General features: G+C 39.7%; 1 protein-coding gene across 3 annotated transcripts in view; it reads left to right on the forward strand.

Annotated features, from left to right (window-relative positions):
• The window catches only part of ADAT2 (adenosine deaminase tRNA specific 2), a 96,968-nt gene extending 74,500 nt beyond the window's left edge, over window positions 1–22,468 (forward strand). For all 3 annotated transcript variants that reach the window (XM_086927171.1, XM_086927172.1, XM_086927174.1), the window contains 4 exons: window positions 9,818–9,968; window positions 16,711–16,817; window positions 20,277–20,349; window positions 20,843–22,468. In XM_086927171.1, coding sequence (XP_086783297.1) covers window positions 9,818–9,968; window positions 16,711–16,817; window positions 20,277–20,349; window positions 20,843–20,874 — 363 coding nt within the window. In that variant the 3' untranslated portion in view covers window positions 20,875–22,468. The remainder of the gene's footprint in view (window positions 1–9,817; window positions 9,969–16,710; window positions 16,818–20,276; window positions 20,350–20,842) is intronic.
• Window positions 22,469–22,913: the final 445 nt, after the last annotated feature.

The following is a 22,913-nucleotide window of genomic DNA, read 5'->3' on the forward strand; positions in this document are numbered from 1 at the left end:
TTGCGATTTCCTAACCAAAATTCGCTAGCCAAAAATGCTACATACATAGCATTTAAGGAATCGCAAAATTGCGATTCCCTAAATGCTATGGCAAAATAAGGAATCGCACAAGTTTGCAATTCCTTATTTTGGGAATGTTTCATACATCCCAAAACATGCAAAAAGGCCGTTTGCGATTCGCAAAGGCCGAAATTCTGCGAATTTCGGCCTTTGCGAATGACAAAAGGCTTGATACATATGGCCCTGAATCTTATCAGAGATTGGAATTTATGACATAAGAGGATGTCAATTTAGACTACACTGTTTGGACTGAATGTCTGTACTTGTTATTTGATCTTGACATGGTGATAAGTAGACACTTGACTCAGACTGATGTGACATCAAGTTTTATACCTGTGTTATCAGTTGAACGCCCTGATGTTTTCACAGTTCTTAGGAAAATACAGCCAGACAACAAATATGTCAATTGGCAGACCTGAAAATGATTCTGTATAAATGGAGAAAGATGGCGACTTCCATGATCTAACATGGCGACTTCCATGATCTAAAGTGGCGACTGGGCCGACCTAAAGTGGAGCCGGATAAATCAGACCTTTCGGGGCTTTACGTCAAGTTTACCATCAAATTCAAGTAATTTTCCCCAAGTGTTATGTCTAAACAATGGATGACAAATTCATTGTGTCTATGAATTGCCTTGACTTATCAATACTTTCTTAACTGCTCTCTTCTGCAGTAAATTAGTATATAGGGCCTCCATACTTCTCATGATCAGCAATTCATATTCCAAATTCAATTCAGTTCCTTCCACCTTAGAAATCATGTGTCTCATGTCATTCACTTATAAACTCAAGGTGGTAACTAAAGGCCTTAGAAAAGCATCAACATATTTTGAAAGTGGTTTAGTAGCTGTCCTAACACACCAACACGCCTATCTAGTCTTCACATTTCTGCATCTATTGCAGCCACTAATGACCCTTTTGTTTTGTCTTGACTGTCCCCAATCTAAGGTTGCCCTTTGCCATCTTTGATTATTAAAACGGTTTCTTTCCTGCCTGCCATAGTTTTACAAGCCCTCAGGTATTTAAGTGCAGCCATCGGATGAGGTATTTACCACGTCCTATTCAGAGTTTAAACTTGAAAATGTGGCATAACCTACAGAATTGTGTGTCCATCACACCAAAAGCTCATGTCCTGTTAATAGCCAGCCATTTTAGCCGTGGTAAATTTTTGGCTGGCTCACCCTGGGAAACAATTGTGGGGCTGTACAGTTAGTTGCACCTGTTAATTATTGGGTGCGATAAACTCCTCATTATGTGGAATTCTAATTCCTGATCAAACTGAGGTTTGTACAGGGAATGGCCATAGTGTTTGACTGTAACACCTCTAACTTAGCATTGTGCGCTAAGTACATTCTGCTAGAGTGCACTCAGCTAGAGGTTAATGGTCTTTAAGGTGGATTTGGCAGATTGGAAGATATTTTGAGTGCACTGAGCAACGAAGTGTACCCCAAATGATTTTTACTTCGAAACAATTATGAATGGTTGTCCTGCCCAGCACAACCATTCCAGACATATCACAATCCTGTGAGGAAATCCAATATTTTCATCCAAATTTTGATATTTGCAGGAATTCCTCAATAAGAAAATGTGGTTGCATCCGGGCTAGCCATAACATTATGCATCTCCCTGGGTCTCATGTCATCAGGGATATCCGGGCTGCTTTGTTTGCCTGGCTGCCAGCTGACACCAGATCCAAGTTCTGCAGTAATCCCAAATGAAGCATTGTCAAAGCAAATAGTTCTGGAGTTGACTGACCGCTTTTTGGCTTTGTCAAAATTGATTTGTTCTGTTAAGGTTTTTTCAAAACTCTTGTTGGGGAGTCTGCCGGGCCGCAAAACACACAAGATGATGGATGGAATGTTGCACAATGGCAAAACATTCACCCCCAGTTACAGATCTGGGTTTAATCCATCGTTATTTTGCTCACCAAGCCACTCCAGTTCAGACATGGCCATATGCAAATCAGTCTTGACCCTGGGCCTTCATCAATCTAGACTGTCTAAAAGCAAATATATTTGTGTGTAGATGTGCTCATTGTGAAAGGGTTAGTTGCCATAACACACTGTGAAATTTGAAATTGGTGGAAATTAGCTGATCAACTGCTGTTTGCTGTAGTGTTGAAGGAAAATGTAAATGGCACAACATCACACCAGTAGATGAAGAGGGCTGGCAAAAAGCCCCAATAAGTAAGTATGTTATAGATATTAATTTTTAGCAAAATCAAAAAGGCTATGTTAATGCCAAGGCCTACTCATGTTTCTGGGCCTTTCCTGGTCTATGAGAAAGGCTCACTCATACATGTGGATACCATTTTTAACAGGAGTGTGTGAGAGCAAGATGGAAGGACATTTACTATTATGTATTGATGTTTGTATATTTTTGGTTTTGTATTGCAAATCAGTCTTCACAAAAAAATACATTTTGAGTGGAACAAAATAGCCCTAACCCTACCCTCAAATAAGCTAAATGTATATATAAAGAGCTATTGCCTGCACTGATGACATAATAGACTATTTATAGAAGTACAAACCTTCCCGCTCTCTCCACCAGGTAAGAAATAAAATGAAAAAACAGAGGTCAAGATTCAAAACCATGTAACTAAATCTATGTAGATCTATTCCGATTATAATAACAGTCAATATGACTCTTTTTCAAAATTGAACGACAGTTCCTGAGTGCATTCAAAGAACTACTATTGGATTGTCAGTGTGTTCATGGTGGTTTTTCTCAAAATCTATCAAGATCTGCCAATATACTTATGAACACCTGTCGTGTATGCGTAGGACCGTGAATAAAAGACTAAAGGCCTTATTCTGAGTTTGTTGGTCTCCGGCTGGGACCGCCACTTCCCTAGTCCGAGAAAGACCGCCAAACACATGGTGCACCCGCCAGCCGGATTATGAGTATAATGGTGCTGTGGTGTCTGTGTCAAGTAGCCAGGTATGTTAGGCGCATAGAAGAGCCTAAACCGCATACTGCTCCCGGGACCCCACCAAATGCTCGTCCATGCAGTGATACATGCACCATGTTGTGCCTGCCACACAGTGCACACACGACCTTGCACTTGTCAGACCGTGCAAATCATGTGCTCCCTGCACCCACCCCCTTGTGCAGATTTGCCCGGAGGCCGTGTTGGGAACCCCAATTTGCCCGTTTGCCAGTTTGTTCATGGCGGGAGCAGCGCCTCCATTCCTCCTCCTTTCTTCCTCCTTTCACACACTGCCGGATCCAGGATTCTGGCAGTTCAGGCAGTGTTGTAGCAGGCTGCTGGCGGTCTGACCACAGTAATCATAATACGACTGGTGGATCACGGTGGTTGGTCTGCAGGGTAGCCCTGGATTACGCCGCAAGTATGGCAGTCCCAGGACCGCCATACTGATAATATTGTTCTAAACTTTTTGGAGTAAGGACCGTCTGAGAATTACCTGTATGTCCTTCTGCCCAGTTTGGATAGGCAGGCATATTGCAGTTTTTTACTGCCCCTTACCACCAGGAAAATCCTGCCGGTAAGGGGTAGTAAAAAACTGAAAAGGCCCCCCTCGCCAAGGGATATGACTCCCAGGGTGAGCAAGGCATTGTTTTTTAATTTTCGAAAGCAAAACCCCACTGTGAGGTTTTGTTTTTGAAAAAAAAAATACTTTGGAAGCAAAGTTCCAATGCATTCACAGGAACTGTGTTGACACCCATTCCTGTGAATTCTTTAAATGCCCATCGGGCTGATGGACATTTCATAATTTGGCAGTTGGGACCTGTGCTAGAGTGATGGAGTAAATTACTTTGTCAGCTTGGCGGAGGATGGTACGGCCACCAAATTACAGTGTAAAGCTCACTGACGCTCCTTTTCATAATAGGAAACCTTGAATTAAATACTTAGAGTGAGGTACTAAAATAATTACATGTAACCTGGTCATGATCCGCACTGTGGTTTCACATCATTGCAGAATGACAGGAGGCTTTTCCAGCCCATGAAGCCAATAGGCTTGGGTAAATTGGAGGGATTGAGGTCGCGCCCTCTGCAGGGTAGCCCTGGATCATGCCTGGGCTAGAGTCGGCTACATAAATTAGGATAATAATAATTTCGACCAACGTCCCTAGTGCTTGGGGTCACAAAAGAGCACGTAAGCAAGAAGCATCTAGTGGAGGATGATAATGCAGCTATGGTTTAAACTTCCACCCCATCTAGTACAGTGTGCATGCTTTTAGTTTAGATGTGTAAGTCTTAGTTTTCACCACATGATATGATTAAGGTCACCATCCAAACAACTTTAGGCCTTCATAATGTGGCGGAAGAATGGGATAGTGTAAAATGCATGGTACAGGTTAGAGAGCAGCAGCATTTTGACCAGATCCATACTGCCAATTCCTAAATGCATGCAGTGTGGAGATGTGATGCAGTTTTGTGTGCCCAAAGGAAGACAAGTTGAAGAATCTGTGTATTACACTGAGATACTTTAGCCACGTTACAACACGCAGTTGTTCCCATGTTTGACTGTACCAGTAAATATTTACTCAAAGAGATCCTCCAACAACTACAAGCTCTAATTAATAATGACATGTGAGCTAATAAGAGATGGAGAATATCAGCCAAATACTCATACAAACCAATAGGCCGGGGCGGATGTTGCTGCTCCACAGGCAAATCTATCATCAAGCTGCCCTGTTGCTTTACTTAATAGAGTGGAGGAAGCTTGAAACCAACAAACTATGGTGCCCAATAGATCTCCAGTATTCCAGGGAATAGACACTATTCCAAAATCCTTGAATGGCCAGAAATCCTAGGAACTGTGGACTGGAAGCATTTCCTGTTACATGGCCTACACTGCCTACCTGGGATAGAGTAGAGGTCAGATGGAGACTCCTCTCATTTTCATCCTCTTTCACACCCATTTACTTCAACCCTGACTTTCAACCAGCCATGGGAAAAAAGCCTTTACTCAGTAGAAAAACAATTGATGTGTAATGGTGGATTTGGCATTTAAAAATTGTCAAAATAAGCAGTTGAAGGTCTCAAGAACCATTATAAACTTCCACTTCCCTAAAGTGAACGTTTCGAATATCTGCAAGTTAGGCATTGGGTTCTTCAGCCTGGCATGGAAGAAGGTTTATCTAGACCTTTAACGCCCTTTGATACATGTCGTAAAAACACAACAAACACACAAAATCATCTATTTACAGACAATTGATAGGCAACCACTCTCTTCCCAAGGGAGCTGACGGACAAATAGTGGAGCAAAGTATATGACAAAGTATATAAGAAAGTTATGGATAGAATGCTTGAATTAATCTCAGCCACTGGTAATTTCTCAAAGCCCCTTCCTGGCTGATTGTCATTTTGCACACCATGTCACCTCAGTTTGGTCTCACTATATGCAAATCAGTCGTGACCCTGCTCCAATCGAACAGTCCAGTCCAAACTGCCAATCCAGGTCCTCCCTGAACCGGAGCTCAGCAATGCAGGACCGGTTTTGCTTGTTATGGGTTCATCAGCAGAGTATAGCTTGGTACCAGTGACACAGTTTGCACTGGACCCACATCTGGGCATACCCATCCCATTTAGGGCGACATACTGAAGTATACAAAAAGTGATGGATGGAATACTTGAATTAATCTCAGCCACCAGTAATTACTCAGGTCGCATCCCAGTCCATGGTTCTTTTGCACACCATGTCACCTCACTTTGGACCCAGCTATATGCAAATCAGTCTTGACCCTGCTCCATTCGGAGCAGTCTGGCCCGAACTGCCAGGGCTAAGGTTGCTAATTAAAACAAACACTATATAAAGTTACTGTCTTAATTAATATTGAACTCCACAGAAACTGGCGGAATCAGAGATGTTGGAGGGGGTGCAAATCACCCGGTACGTTATCACACTGTCTATGGCAGTCTTCAAAACTGGGGAGCTACTGGGAACTCATTCTTTGAGGTAAAAGCAGCTTTAGGTATGTATATAGCCAGAGACCCAGGAGTTGTTCATTTGGGGCTACCTCAGCCAGGGAGGAGGTCCTATAAATCAGTAAGAGGCAAGCAAATCATTATAATTTGGACTGCTGCCATGAGTGCTACATACTTTATATGATTAAATGGAGCAGAGTCTAACCACCTAGATTAATAAAATTCGGGTCAATAGAATGTGAAACATACTAGTGATGGAGAAAATCTTGCTACAGGTGGAACAACACTACAACATAGACTGGGTGCCATATATTGCTATTCTACCTGGGAATACCATACACTGAGTCAACCTTGCTATCTTAAAGTGCTCCAGATTATTCCTACGCAACAATCAGTTTAACTCCCATAATGGGGGATGGGGCAATACTATTGAGTTGGTACAATAACTACCAAAAGGAATGCTGAGTGTTGGGACATGTGAACTATGTACAGACGTTTTAGAGTGACCTTTGGTACATTCACAAACGACACAGATAAAGGAAGTTGTTGCCTGCAGGTGTTTCTGGAAAGCAGGTGGGAGAGGGTGGGGATGGGTTCAGAATTATTACATGTATTTATTGATGGCTATCATAGCACCTTGCAGGCAATGGTTCTTGGAGAAGTTATGTGTATGAAAATGGATTAAACAGATATGAAACTGTCATGTTTGTAGCTCTAATCTAGTAAGCTGATAAGCTTGCCTGATAGATGTGAAGTACAATTCTGATCGACAGTTATGTGATAATGACCAGACTGAGTAAATAATTCTCGTTTTGCAGTCATCTGGAAACTTATCACACGAGCCATTAGTGTTTCTAGGAGTCATCCCTAAATAAAAAATAGGTTAATACATTACTAGATAAAGGTATTATAGGATACAATAATGGCTCTTGGCATGATGCATGTCATGTTATTTTCTAGGAATTTTGCAAAAAGTAGGGGACCAAACAGTCATGCAAATTGAGCTATATTGCTAATCCCAAACATCCCTGTAGCGCTTTTCTCACCCATATTTGCCCACATGGGATATATCTGCTAAATGATGCTTGAGAAGTCTACATTCTAGTCAACAGTACTAAAGAAAATATTTATCTCGATTGGTTTCTTAACAAATCAACATGCACTTTTGGAAGATCAAAATAGTCTGTGCACACCCTACAAAGAACTAGCAGACTTGTTACTATTTAGTTGCATATTGTTTGCATCTTTGAGAAGACTCTGGGAGGAAACTGTCAGTAATCTCTCTTTTCTGGCCCACCTATGTGATGGCAGAGTTTCCTTCACTATGGCATGCGGGTGCATCGACTGGTAAATATTCCCTCTTCCTGATAACATTTGTACCAGTTGAGTGATTGCTTCATATGCATCCTCCAGGAGTTTTGACCGAAGATGCTATTTAGCCTCTTCTTAATTTGGAGCTATTTGAAACCACTAATTTTATTGCCTACCATCTTTACCCATGCTTCCCAGCTTTTTAGTATATTGTAATTAAGGCTCCCTGTTTTCCGTTTTTACAGATTTTGCCAGAAAAAATACAGACAGAACGCAATGTGTTTTCTGTCTGCATTTATTTTTAAAAGTGGATGAATACGGAAAATTGTGCTGCTTTTAAGTGACTATACGTGCTTTTTTTCATGAATTATAGCATAACTGCTGAGCCGATAGATAGCATGGGAAATTAAAAAAACAGGATGAAATTTCTTTACATAATGGATGCGTCAATATACATTTGTGGTATAATGCTAGTATTTACCAGTGGATGTATTGTTATGTAATATTTGGCAGCTTAAATGCCTAAAACACAACAGAAATCAAAGTATAAGTCTGGAGTGGTGTGGCTCACTGGTTAGAGGCGGCAGACCCGGAAGCAGAGGACGGCCCGGGACCAGGGTTCAATTCCCGACACGGCAGGGTCGTGGACCAGGGTCAGCGGACTCGATAATTCTCGCCTCGGTGCCTACTCTAACCAGGGATCACACTCGGCAACTCTGGGCATTAGCTTGCCTCATCTCCACAACGGCCCCCCACATACGCCGGGGATGCCTGGTTTCACCTTGGAGTAGGGACCATCTCACAGGGAAAGCCAGGACGGGTTCCCCAGCGGTCTACAGTGCGGAGATTCCCCATGTGGGGTGATTCAGGCGCTTTACAAGACATCATTACATTACATTACATTTATCATTTAAATAAATATGAAAATGTACAGTTTCCAACTTCATTACACGCAAAACACAAAATAAATCTGGATTAATACAGATGGAAATGTTAAAAAAGAAATACCATAAAACCGGGAGCCCTAATTGTAATCTAATATATCCCTACAGTGGATAATTCTGAAATTTTAAGCAGTGCACAGCGACCACAATTCAATATTCTGAAGAGATAGAAGTTCCAAATACCTTACAAATAGTTATAGAATTGAACCTTCAAAAACCTTTTAATACTTGGGCCTAAAGTATGTTTGGGCTACTTTTATCTACTGTTTTTAATCTCATGACTGGAAGATATGGAAAGAAAAAAGAAAAAATTAAGTGATAGGATGAGTTCAACTATATTAAAAACTCTTCTACAAATTCTCCCGAGGTACAGGAAGCCTAGTTCTGCTCTATTTTAGTTGTATAACCTGACACGCCGGAGTTGAGCAAACCAGCCCCACCAATCCCTCATCTCCTTCCCTGTGGTGTTGGCACAATTTCTTCCATGCGATGCTACATTTGTGTGCCCAAATTATTGATTTTATCTTCAATATTGCATTTCCGTGTAATATCGAGATATCATCCATTTATAAAACGAGTATTTGGAAGGACCCCTGATTTTAACTGCATTGGCCTGCGTTAGCAATCTGAGAGGTCATCTTTTACAGTTTGATAGATACGGTGTGGATGATTTATTTTTTCTTACTATATATTTATTCTTACTATATTAAATGAAGAGATGTAATCCAAACTAAATGATTAAGGGGTGTGAGATGATTATTGCTGTGTATCAGACCTGTATTTTTTGCTTATTTTGTTCAGAATTGATGAATTTTTAGAGATCTTTATTTCAGGTTAACTTACACTCGTTTTGTATACAGACAACACGATAAATACATTAGTTCTATCTGGCAGTGCCGGGGTGATGTTTGCTGGAATCATTGCCATGTTATTGGCTTACAGGGACACATATGAACCCAGGATACTATACATACTTTGCCCACATGCCCTCACCTCTGTCCTTCTACCACACCGACTACACCCCTAGCTCATAAAATGATGTGATTTTGAAGAAAACAGGTACATAGAAAAGCAAACGGATTATGGGAATGTATCTAGTAGCTCAGGTGCCTCACACCATTGGTTCGTTAATATGAACAAGACCCACCCTCCAGTCTCTGCTATGCTCTGGTTCTAGGGCATAAATAATTACTCTGGCTGCTTCATCATAAGTGATGATATATTTTTCCAGCATTTTCAGTCCTTGGACTAAGGAGTAAGATTTTTAATAAGTGGTAGTCCTTTTTTCTCAATAAAAATAGATCTAAACAGTATAAAAACAATTAAACCTGATATGAAACAAGCCAATTTGGTGCATCCTGGCAATGAAAAACACTAGCTAGGATTCATAGCATTTTAATCTTTTGTTTCCTACAAACATTTTGTTGCTTTGAACAGCCGGACTAAAAGTAAAAGATGAAGCATCAATATTGGCCCTTCCAACGTTGTTTTCCTCCCAGTGAGTGAATAATTTGATTGCATTGTTATTTTGGCCGGTTAATCCACAGCTTCAAGCTGACATTAAATAAAAATCTTCCACCCAGATGCTTGTTTTTTCTCTGCATCCACAGGCCACCAGACATGCGGAGATGGTGGCGATTGATCAGGTTCTGGACTGGTGCCAGCGCCATAGCAAGAGGACCGCCGACGTCTTTGAACACACGACCCTCTATGTGACTGTTGAGCCGTGCATCATGTGTGCATCTGCTTTGCGTCTGCTCAGTATCCTTTCTTCTTTGAGCATGCTGTGTAACCAAATGTCAGCATATTGTCTTCATGTGAATGTTCATGGTCAGGTACAATCCTGCAGCGACAGGTTGACGTCTGAAGTGCGATGCAAATTTGCCTGCTGCTTCTATGCAAGATGGTGTAGGAAACTTTGCAGGATAACTTGCTTCCAGCATAGAATCTATCTGTTATTCTGAATGCTGTTCGGGTAAGGTCATAATATTTTGATGGGAAACTATTTTATTTGTGAAAGTACATTTGTAACATAAATCCGTGTATGCAAACATCCGCCTAATTACTAGTTCAGATTACTGATTCAACAATCAGATGTAAGAAAGCTGTTCTCAAAAGATCCACAATAGTCTTGCTGTCATACAGCTGGTTGATTTTACACTCAACCCTTATGTCCCATATCAAAAAGCAAGTAAATTGAGTGTCACTGTCAACATTTATTGATCTTCTGTGGTCACTGCACTTGTTTTTAAAGGTTGCAGAAGTAGATTTTTGGTGGTTTCAGTCTGACTTCTTCAAGAGTGTTCGAGTAATCACGCCTATAACTCACTCATGAGTCTTTCACCACTCACTCTCAACCACTCACTAATTAGGAGCTTATGTAGTGTATGTTGCAGCTATATAGAGATGATGTAGAACGTGTCTTTTAAATCCAATACCGTTAATCTAGTTTATTGTGTGTTCAAATGTGGTTGGATGGCCTTGGCATCGTTTTAACGATAAGAAAGATTGAGATTTTGGTGGAGTTTGATAAAAGTACTACTTTGGCTGGTTTGTGTGTAATCTATCTTGTTACCTAAAAATACTTTTAGGATATTTGGGATAAAGTTAGATAAAATTGTACTGAGCTGTTAATTTTTAGAACCCTTTTAACCTCTACACATTCAAACACTTTGGCCTATTAGGTCTCACGACCCAACAGCACATGCACTGCTGCTTCGAGGGGTATTGTTTCCTATAAAGGGCTTGTAGCCTACCATTGTCACTCTTCTTTGTTGCCTCCTAATTGGCCAGGTCATGCTGGGTGTCCTTTCTTTTTCTGTCTGTGGGGCATGGACCGGGCACAAATTGATTCATCTTAATTATTGTCCACTCACTGCTCACATCGTGATTGGAGTACTGTTGCTTCTTCGTCCTCCCACCCATCGCTTCTGTGTTTCTTTTTCCCCCTCCACCCCTCTCCATCATCGTTGCTTGCCCATACCCCCACTCACTTATCCCTTCCTTGCTTGAGTCTTTGAGCCATTTTTAAATTAATGATGGCCTAAAAGCACATGTGTAAAGGCTTGAACCCATTTATGGCCTTCTATAAGTAAATGATGAGTAAGAAACACCTGCCGTTAGACCCTCTCTCAGGCTGTATGACTGCCCACAGACATCCAACAGAGCACAACCACATAAAGGGCCAGCTAGAGCTTTAGAAACAGCACCTTGCTGGTGAACACCAGAGGTTGTGGGATCCAAGAATGGCCAAATCCTTACTCCTTATGCATGACATGTTCAAAGCTTCTACTAGCATCCTAAAAGACACTACTCTTTTGAACAAGATGCTCAGTCCACTTTTTTGGTTTTGAATGTTCAAATGTATATGCGTACATTTTTATCCAGCAGCGAGTTATGGAGCTAGCATGTTTCTAATCACTCCCAATTTCAATCTAGTAAAAATAAATCGGGCATAGGCCCAGGATCTCACAGTTTACTCAAGTAAACTCAGGTTCATGCTTTGACAGCCAACCTTCTTAACCTCAAGACCACGTTTTCTTTAGTCATGTTTTATAGCTCTGTTGCTAGAAACAGAAAAGTCAAATAAATTAAAACTTTGACCCGCACTTATATGACTGCCTTTGTGTACCTCGTTGCTCCTGCATCAACCTTGTTTATCCAAATTCACATTTACCTTGCTAGTATTTTTCAAAGTTCTTCTTAACAGCTTTAAAAAACAAAAACAAAAAAAGAATATTGACTGCAAGGCCAATCTGTTCTTCGACATTACCTTGCCATGTAATTTCTTTTGTATGGGGTCACTGCACAACCGGATTAGTGTTTGTCTGCTGCTTGCGCTGTGATTGAGGTGCTATTACTTCTTCCCCGCCCACCCCTCTCCTTCATTGTTGATTGCCTGTACCCCAATTATTTTCCCTGCTCCTTACTTGCCCAGCCCGAAGACAAACGATTCATACAGCACTGGCCACCCCACTTGCCTTTTATGTTTGCTTTCACTTTTATCCAGGCTGCTGTTTAACATGGCCAAAAGACATTGAAAAAACCAATAGCTTTCACTTAGACTAAACCTAATGGCTTTGCCAATGTTTTTTTTTAAAAAAGAGATAAGGATATAGAAAAAAATCTTTATAGCCTGATGCCCTCAAATACAAAAGGCTGGTGATCCAAACACTTAAGTGTGAGGCCTCCCCTTAGAAATACCTTGCAGTTTTTCTTACACGAGTCTGATGATAATTTCTTCCTGATTGCTACTGTTTGGTAGATGGTAAGGGTGAAAGTTGGAACTGCCGTTGCTGTTGTTCAGGATGAGGATGTTTCTAGGGCAGGCTCTCTCCTTTGTCTGTCCCCAAATACTGCCTTAGAAATGCTGATGCTCGCCAGGCGCTGAAAACCTCACACTTCATTGTGCCCACTTTGCGAGTAGTCCTGCTTGGGAACAGACCCAATGTCGATCTGCTGTGAGAAACATCAGTTTACACAAAGGCTTTTTCTGGAGAGCCACCTAAGAAGGACACTGGGAAGGGAATCACCCCAAACCGGTTCTGAAGTTTGAAACAGTAGATTCACATTCCCCATCTAGAAAATGTGTATAAGAGTGGGAACCAGACCACCACCTTTGTTGCAGCCCCGGGTACTTCTTGGCTAAGAAAGAGAGTGCTCTGCAGTGTACTTAAAGAGCTCATATGTAACCAGTGCTTCCAGTCTACCACCTGTGTCTAGTTCATGCCTCTGCTCGAATGCTGTGGGTCGCACAGTTGGGGAGGCAACCCTGAAGCAGGTTAGCTAGTGATTACTGAAAATGCAACCAGATTTATAACCGTATATTGGCTGACCTAATTATATTCTATAGTATTTCGATTCTTTTGTGGGATTAAAGTACCTGCTTTCTTGCTGGGCATTAGGTTATTGTGTCTTTTGGTTGGTTGTTGAATTGTGAGCTCTTGCTGCCCGCACTAACTCCCTAAGAAGCCTTGGATTGTGCATCATGGCTATTGTGAGAGTCAAGTATGCAAAGGGTTGTACTGGCCCAATTTGCAGAACCTTTGTAGGACATTTCAAAGCACAGCAGTGTCAAATATCTTCAACCACAACAATTGTGGCACAATAGCCCCTGTCTGCCTTGTGGCCCACTCAAACGGGGTCTGACTCAAAGGGCCTATTGTAAGTATACCTTTTGCTTTCTGTAGATTCCACTATACCAGGTGTCTCCAACCAGTCAATCGCGAGCTACCCGTAGCTCCTAGACAACTTTTAAAGTAGCTTGCAGATTTTAGTTCATTTTAAATAAGCACAGAGTCGCATTTTTCTTTTAACTTAAAGGAAGGTTGTCTTTAATTTACATTATTATCATCAGGTTGTACTTAGCAGACCTGATAATGAGCAGTGCTCAGTCAAATTTATGGACCAGGCTATGTAACTGAGGTGAAGAACTGAAGTACTGAAGAAACGAAGTCTTAAATAACAGTCTTTACAAAGTGATATTTCTAAATGGTTTTAAATGGGAGAAAATTAAAATGAAAAGTTACCTTAAAGATTAATTCTTCAAATTCGTTTTCTTCCATTTCAGTGTGTTGCATTTGAAAGCGTTAGGCCTTTTGCTCTCAGTGGGCAGTATATAACTGTACCATATGTATAACTAAAAAATCATTTTTTTCAAATGGGAGAAATTTAAAGTGGAGAAAACTTTTTCCATGAAACATTAAGTATTAATGTCTTTCTCCACTTTCAAATTGATGCCAAATACCTCAACGTTTTTATGAAACGTGTATTCATTTAAAATTCCTCCCATTTATACAAATGTTTTTTTTCTGTGATAAATATGGCACCATTTATGAAGCATACTGGGGCCAAGATTCTTGGTGTTTGTAAATTTGACACTTGTAAATGGTAGAAAGTTTAAGTCATGAGTTCCTCTTCTTTAAGCAATTCTCCATCTCGAACAGATTTATCACATAGGCAGTCAATCTCATTTAATGTTGATACAGCACAAGAATTGTCTATATGTAGCTGGAGTTTCCTAAGCAGTGCTTCTCTGTAACCCCCTCTAATAAGTGAGATATGGTAGTACGAAAGTTATACTTGAACTTAACACCAGAGCCATTAACCGAGGTAACGCGCAGTTCTAAAGCTACAAAGCCCATTGGATTGTAGTCATTGTTAATGCCTCACTCTTCTCCAAGTTTATTCGATGCACAGAAAACCTGTAAAAGAAGGCGATTATCAAGGTTAATTTTGGTCTTAATGTTATTGGATTTCCTGCTGTCACCATGATGGCATCAGCATTATTGTATGCTCTCCTGCTGCTGTGTCAATCCCCTTAATGTTCTCAGATTGGCCATTGGTTCAAGAGTTGTAAAAAATAGAAGCAAGGAGATGGGATAACCCTACATGGTACCTCTCAACACTTTGAAGGGCTGCAATATGGAATTTCCACATTTCCACGTGGTTGTGTGCTCATTGTATAACCATTTCGCCTTTGGGATAAAATCCTCTCTCAGGCACATTTCCATCCACACTTTGGCTTCTTTCTGTGCAATCAATACCTTGTTCTGCATCAAGGGCCACAACAAGTGTGATCTATTGTTTGTCTCTTTCTTGGCTTAGTATATGAGAAAAAATCTTCAGATGAGTTGTGGATGAATGATTTGAGGCAAAATCTATTTCTCTAAGTTCGACAAAGATTTGGGCCTGGAGCTTACATAATACAAATGTCTGTTCTTTTGGTTGTGAAATTGAAAAGATTCAGGCTATGTTGTATTCTGGTGATACTCCTCTTGCTTCAGACATACATTTAAATATCTGGCACAACAGTAGTGTTTTATTTATTTAATCTATATCGGTTGCTATTTCGTCTTCAGAGATTTTACCTTGCAGCATTTCTCTCTGTTCTGCAAAGAGTTTTGGGGCATTTGGGTTTGATATAAATGAACCCTCTAAGTTAGTAATGTCTGTGTGATCAGAATAGTATAGTGTGTGGAAGAAGGATGAGAATGTATCAGTCTTTAATTTGTGACAGCTCATATTCCACTGTGGAACATGAAACTGATCTGTGTCTGGTTTTGCATGGTTCGGGGCACATCATTCTATCAATTTTTGATAGGGAATGTTATTAATAAGAATATTGTCATCATATATTTTATTCAATACAAAATCTATTTTATATATGTTACAACGAATATAGCCCACATAAACAGAGAAGAATTTTTTTTGTTGGTCCTGAATAAAGCCCACTAAGCACTTTGTTCGAAAGGTACTGTCATGGACTGAAACATGTCAACATCTTTTATGGGTTGAAATACTCTACTCTCCTTGTTATTTTAAACCATATCCACATGTAGGAACAATAAAGAGAAGACATGTCCACCATGATGTATTTTTAACAGTTTCTAATCTCTGTATATATTGCAATAGGATAGTTTTATAATTTTGCTAGATAGCTCTTTAGTAGATCTCCCATTTTAGGACTTTGAACACATCCAATGGCTCCCCAGTTGATTCAGGGTTGTAGCCCATGCCGTTGGGTGTGAGGAGGAGCCATATGATGAAGCATGCCTTCTTTTTGGTAGTGAGGTCTACCATCCTCTAACAAGGATTTTTTATGTAATTTAGCTGGACCCAAGGGATAGTGTCTGTTCATAGGGTAGCCGAGTTTGGTTATGAATTTCCTAAAGTCAGTCTATCCTGTTATCAGCCTTTTCCTTGATCCATCATATGTGGAGCAGGACTTAATCCAAGTTTCTACAGTGATTATTGTTATATAGAGAGAACATTTCCAAACTAGTTTCTAAGCTAATTATAATACATTAATTGTATCTCATTTGTCTCTTTTCATACTCACCTTAAGGTTTGCATGGTCTCTTTAATTTACAGAATAGGCTACTGCTCGCTTTCTGCCATTAGTTTTTATGCAGTTGACCTGTTGTCTCCCCTCTTCAGTTTTATTTGTGACTACTGCAAATTCATTACATTCTCGTTGTAGAAATTCATGCTACCCCTCCTAGAGGAACTTTAACTTTTTATTTATGAGCTTGCTTTGTGGGACAGTTGTACTCGTACATAGTGGCTTGTAATGTAGACATGCCTTCAAGAGTCAAACCTTCTAGGGGGGTCTCTTTGAGAAAATCCTCTGTCCGTGCAAGCACGATTGCCCTGCATCGGAGATCCTTCTCATCAACATGCTGCTGGTTTTTTTGCAGCCTATCATTCAGTAAAGATCCCTTTTTTTATCCCTTTTTCTCCTGTTTCTACTTTCTCCAATATTATCGGGACAATTTTTTAAAATCTTTTTCTGCTTTCAAACTCAGTTCCTGCAGCATGTTACTAAATGGTCAGGCTTTGTGATTCACTGCTACCTGGCAAGTGGAAGTATCCCTATCACACGTGTAGAACCATGCCTATCACAGTTACTTTGAAAATGCTTTACAAGAATGCTTCGCCTTTACCTACAGAGGCTACTGATTGTTATGCCTTTTTGTCTATTGATCTTAACAATTGCCTCAAGAAATCCCACTAGTCGTATATGGCTGTCGCAATGATCGATTTGGGGGATGTGGTTCAGTTCTGAATATCGCTACAGATGATTTACCTAACACCGGGACTCCGTTTGAGGTAACTGTGCTTGTGTATTTTGCGATGGGAATCCTGCAGATATCAATACCCTCTAAGAACTTTATCCTAAACTTATGTTTTCTGAGAAATGGTTCCTTCTTATGTATAGGAAGTACCACTGTATATCATCAGTGAAAGGCAGTTTACCTTGTTCTGCAAATTTCAGGCTAGTATGTCAAATAAAATGTAAGAAACTGAATGAAAACATTGCAGCTTGTACACCTTTTTAGTTTTGATAAAACATTAATGCCATTTTGGATTTCAGTGTTATTCTCACGAAGTAGAGAACACGCTTATTGACCTATCGAGACCTTTCATAACTAAGCCAGTTCCTACCTTTTGGTAGAGTTGTTGAATTAGTTGAAGACTTTTGCACATGGTCTCATCATTTGGGTTAGTTCAGCGTATTCTAATAAAAAATTACAGATATCTTGTAACTTGTGCTAAAAAAAAACAGATTCCAAACAGATATTATGGTAAGTGATACTTGTGGCCAGTTGACAGACATCGACCTACAGGTTTTTAAAAAGGGGTAATGACAGGGTTTGCTTGTTCAGATACTTATAAACAACCTTCTTCGGGACATTTAGTCGAGTAGATTTAATGTATTCATCCCAAAGATACAAATAACAGAAAACTCAGCAGGATCAGGCTGCCAGTCTTTTAGCTATTTTGTACTGTCATTGTTTTTGCAGAAATGTATTGTTTTTAGCTGCTGTGTCCACATAATCTAAAAAACAATCGCTACATCAAAATTATTTTCTAGGTGTAAAAAGCACATCTTACCATAGTAATCAGTGGCACTGAAGGGTGTGGGGAAGTGCTTCTTGTGAAATGGCAGTACGCCATAACTTGCATGAACTCATCCAATGAAGGAAGTGATCTGACCCAATGTCCCATAATACATGCTGGAGTGGGTGGAAGAAAAATGTGAACGAGTAATAATTGATTAATGTCTGGCTGAAAACCCCTATAACTGTGTTAGGCACATCATTTTAGGAAAATCAACATTTATTGGCTAACACCAGAACTAGAAAGCCAATTGGTCCTTCGTTGACTTCCAGTCTCTTGCCTTTACTAATGCTTTATTGTAATGCATTTGTAAATCTTTAATACAATTAGACAAAGAGGTTCGGAAAGTTAGATAAATAAAAGACTTTCATAGATGGATAGAGAGAGTGGTATAGATAGTGTTAGTGGTATAGATAGTGTTGCGTAGCTACTTGCATAGTTAGAGATGGTTGTATTAGCAGACAGCTAGATAGAGAGAGTTGCATACATAGAGAATGTTGCATAGATAGATAGATAGGTAGGTAGATATGTGTATATATATATATACAGGTATATTGATATGTAGAGTTGCAAAGATAGACAGGTTTATAGCTAGACAGGTACACAGACAGACAAAGAGGGGGTTAGATGGACAGAGAGGTAGATAGACTGGTAGATGAATAGTCAGACACACAACCAGGTAGTTATACAGAGATAGATAGATAGATAGATAGATAGATAGATAGATAGATAGATAGAACTAGTAGATAGATAGGCAGAAGGCAGAAAGATAAACAGACGGATAGGGTTGCAGCGATAAATAGGAAATTGGAATAAACGAAACAGCTTCAATTAATAATATAATAGCTAAATATCACCATAATCATGGCACAGAAGAGCTCTGAAAGCAAACTACAGAACCCTACAACATGGAAAACAGACTAAACTGGGTTATACATATAATTGTAGTTGTCAATGAAAATACATAGCAGCATGACATACAGGACTCTAGTTTATTTTATAATGTATTTTATCTGGGAGTTTTATATTGCGCCAACATGAACCGTCAGGGTATCACAGCGCTGTACAAAGAGCAGACAAGGTATACATACAGAAACAAAATGCAATAAGACATAAGCAGACAGAAAAACCTACACAATATAACAATAGTCTGGCATATTCTGCCCCCAGAGGTGCCAACTGAAAAAATTGTCAAGCTGAGTGGTTTCCGGGATCCTCTTGAATGCATCTATTCAACAGAAGCATTTTTACTTTTTTTTTTAAGGAAGGTAGCCAATGGGGTTTTACAGGAGGCAGTGCATTCCAAATTCTTGTTATGGTGATGGGCCTTGTGTGTCATGCAAGCTATATTCAGCTCGGTCCTTGCTTCAACTTCAAACGTGAGCCAATTAGTTATAAATTTACGTAATTTCATTCATACTAAAAAGAGGAAAACTTAATAAAGAATAGTTTCAAATGGGCACTGTCTGGTATGCTGTGAAATAGCAGCAGTCAGACAAACAAAGGCCACTTCAAAAGAGATTTACTTCAGAAGTAGCAGGAGACAGGAACTGATAAACGTGAAATATGCCCTACGGTCATATCAAAAGCAGAATTAAGAGCTGGTAGAAAACGTCCTGCTAGCACAAAATACTTTAAACATCAAGGCAATACTAAAGTAATAATAAGGTAAAAACAAAAATAACTACCTTGTGTGCAAATGCCATCCTTGTGAATGAGCAAAGTGCATTCACTGAAAGTGGCTGAAGTAGTCTGACCCATTGTCCTAAGTTGTAAGCTGTAGTAGGCAGAAGCAAAATATGAATAAGACAATAAAAGCCCTGTGGACGAAGAGAACCGGCTGAAAGCCTAGTTATGTAAATATATTATACATATAATTTCAGTAAATTGAAAAGGTCTTGGCTAATACCAAACCTAAAAAGTCAGCCTCTGAAATAATGATTAAATGACCTCTAAGAAATATTCAGATTTGTCCTTCATAGCCCATGGATGCTTAAGGTGAGTTGCATATTTTTTGATGAAAGAAATTGGCTTTAACCCTAAGAAAGTATTTTGGCTTTATTTTTAATTCAACTACTTTTAGAAAAAAAAAACAATAATCTAAAGTAACGTTCTAGACTAATTTAGAACATTTTAAGGATAGTTCAGTTACAATTTAACATACTTAAATAAATGTGAAGCAGCAAAACATAAGCTAAAGCACAAGCGCAATTCCTGCAGAATCTACAAATCAGTTAGGTCACCATGTTTACTGTTGGCCAACTAGAACCTATAGTTAAGTCAGTTATAGTTATTCTGAGCCCAAACCAGTTCAACACTGAACTAGCTGCATGTACCGATCTTATTAGTTGATCCTGGATCCTGGATCCAAGCTAATCAAGAATAACAACTCTGTTGATTTTAAGCCAAATATACATTTATCAACGCACAGGAAACAATAAATGTAAATCACCAGGAATATATTTTAGTTCTCAAAATACCCTACTTATCTATTTAGTCACACCTTAGAAGTGGTTATCACTAGTTCAAGAGTTGAAACGTCACTAACCATATAAGCAGAAGTAGTTCTTTCTTGGGATACACCAGTTGATATTGTTTTTACATCAGTTAAATCGATTAGATAATTTTAGTTATCTTCATGAGTCTGGTCTTTTTTTCTTTCAATAGTGCATTGGTGGCTGCCGAGCTGAGGAAGCGGTGGAAATGTTGAAAACATTCTACAAACAAGAAAACCCGAACGGTCAGTGGCTTTTCACTTTTCTCATTGTGCTTGTTCGCTCCAGTCAAAGGTGCCGTCAAAATCTGAGGTTTGTTATGCTGAGAGCTTCCCTGTGAGAAGACCTGTTTTTGTACTTTCTTGATGGAGCAATAGTGGCCAATGTATGAAACCAGGATAGTTTGATGAAGAGCAGGTGTATGTGGTTTTCTGCAGACAAGATGACTTGATCTTTCAGGTGATCACTTCTTTTGCCTTGAGGTAGATGTAAAACCTTATAGTCTGAGAGGAGGAAGGCTACCAAGTCCTTCACACCGCAGTTGGGCAATCAGATTGAGTTTACTCCCTCCCTCTTTTCACGGATGCCTCTGGTACGCAACTCCACAAGAAGAAATAACAGACCTAGTGTGGGAAAACTGTAAAATGTTTGTGAGTTGTAAGGGTTTCTGTATCAGAGGACCTTCATGCTCGGCTCCTTTATTTTACTAACCATTCTATTTTTTTTCCTTTTCATCAGCCCCGAAACCTAAAGCACGGAAGAAAGACTGACATTCAAGCTGTACTGATGCTAAACCAAATCCAGATGTTCTTCAATGAAGATAGATTTTATCCATATTATGCTCTTGCTCTGTGATGCAATTTTAAAGTGTTTGGTGGTTTTGATGGTGGTCTAGGGTGATCACGGCTGACATGTGGTTGAAGTAAGATTACAACTGTGTAAATATTTTAACAGACATGGATGGTCCTGGGCATTACGTACCATCATGTACTTAATGTTTTTGCAGAGCCAGGTTTTGTTCTTCCCAGTTAATGCAGGCATTCTGGATTGCCGTAAGCATGTGGCGGATTTAAAGAAAATACAGCCAATTTTCTGTTGTACATGAATGGAAGGACTGTGCAGTCCCCTGATCTGCCAAAAATATTTTTCAGTATATACTTAAATAATGATGTTGATTAGAAATGAAGTTTCTGAAATTGTATCAACCTCATCCCAGCAACTGTGATGAGCAGGTCACCATGTTGGTTCTGTGTTCTTCCATACTAAAGGTTCAAATTATGGGAAGAAGGACCGATTTTGATTCAAGTGACGAGGTCTGTTATCATTTGGATAATGCCTTGTAGCTCCTTCACAGAGAAAAGGCGCAGCAGGTCCACATGAGTTTTAAAGTGCTCAATTATAGCCTTAGAGCCCAGCATAATGGGCTCTACCAGCCATTAAATGCCCGTTCCAGCGTTCCGTGAGGGCCTTTAACAAGGGAATGGGCGTTTAATGGCCGGTAGAACCACTACGGAGGGCTCTAAGCCTATTTGAACATTCCGCTCCTAGAGGACAGAGTGTTCTAATTTGTAAAACAAAGAGGCCTCACTGAGGTGGTTGAAATCCCTTTGGGCTCTGTGAGACTTTTGTTTATAGCAATAGCTGTGAACAAACAATGGAATGTTGATGCTCTGGGCTTCTGCCAGCCATTAGAATCCCGAGCACTCCATTGTCCTCAATGGAGCCTCAACATTCCAAGGTTCTAATATTCATTTAACTCCTTATACATTGTTTTTTAGGATGAAATGCCAAAAGACTATGAAAAGGTAGAGGGTTAAGCTTGATCTTGCCATAATGAGTGGTGTTGTAGTGCTCTACTGATGCTGTCCCTAAGAAATTGTAAGCTTGTCCTTTTAGCATAAGGCTAATAGAAACCTGCTGTGTTGGGTCATTTAAATTGACCATTTTAACTAGTTTTTCTTTTGTTTACGGTCAGCAGCATGTCACCTTCCAGAAGTGACGTTAGGAAAGATCCTATGGGATGGGATAGGAATAATGGAGTCAACCTAAAGATAACTTTGTCCTTTGGAACGGTGGATTCCGCTCTAAATCAGAAGACTGTATGCAGAGGGGGTGACGTCTTGAAGCTTCCAATGTAACCAAATCTTTAAAGCTTTCAAGAACAAATCACTAACTTTCCATGTTTTCAAGCTCCGAAGATGCAGTAAAAAAATTATTTTGTGTGGTTTTAATGTTATGTTCAACAGATTCCCCACAATGGTGAATCGACAGTCGAAGAGCTCTCGGAAAATAATGTTTTAAAGGGACTCGGACCCGTGAATTCCATTTTACTTCAAATAAATGAATACTATTTTTACCCTTCCAGTTTGCTTCTAGTTTTATTTTTGACAGTGAAAAAAGCCTGGCACTTTTTGGTTTTAGCAACATTTGCTTATATGCAGTTTTAAAATATGTGTCACTACATTCACGGGACATTGAGGCCGGATTTTGCTGTACTTGGCTCATAGCTTCAATCCACGCACAGTATGTAATCAGTCCAGGAGAGGGCCTTCCTGTTCCATGAGAATATTACACCCAGTAGGAAATCTCGTACAAGTGGACATGGATGTTATTTTGATTAAATTTGTAAATGTAGTGAGCACAATTCATTTCGCGGAAGTGGTCCAATGTTTGGAATGACTATTTTGACCATAAATTTAATTAATTGGCAGGAATAAGATAATTAGAAAATACAATTTAATAAAACAACAGCTTAAGGTTTTATTTGTTGAAAGTTATATCGAGATTGAAGAGTTCAAAAGGATGGTGT

This window comes from Lissotriton vulgaris, chromosome 6 (genome assembly GCF_964263255.1).
Source record: "Lissotriton vulgaris chromosome 6, aLisVul1.2, whole genome shotgun sequence".
Classification (NCBI taxonomy): Eukaryota; Metazoa; Chordata; class Amphibia; order Caudata; family Salamandridae; genus Lissotriton; species Lissotriton vulgaris.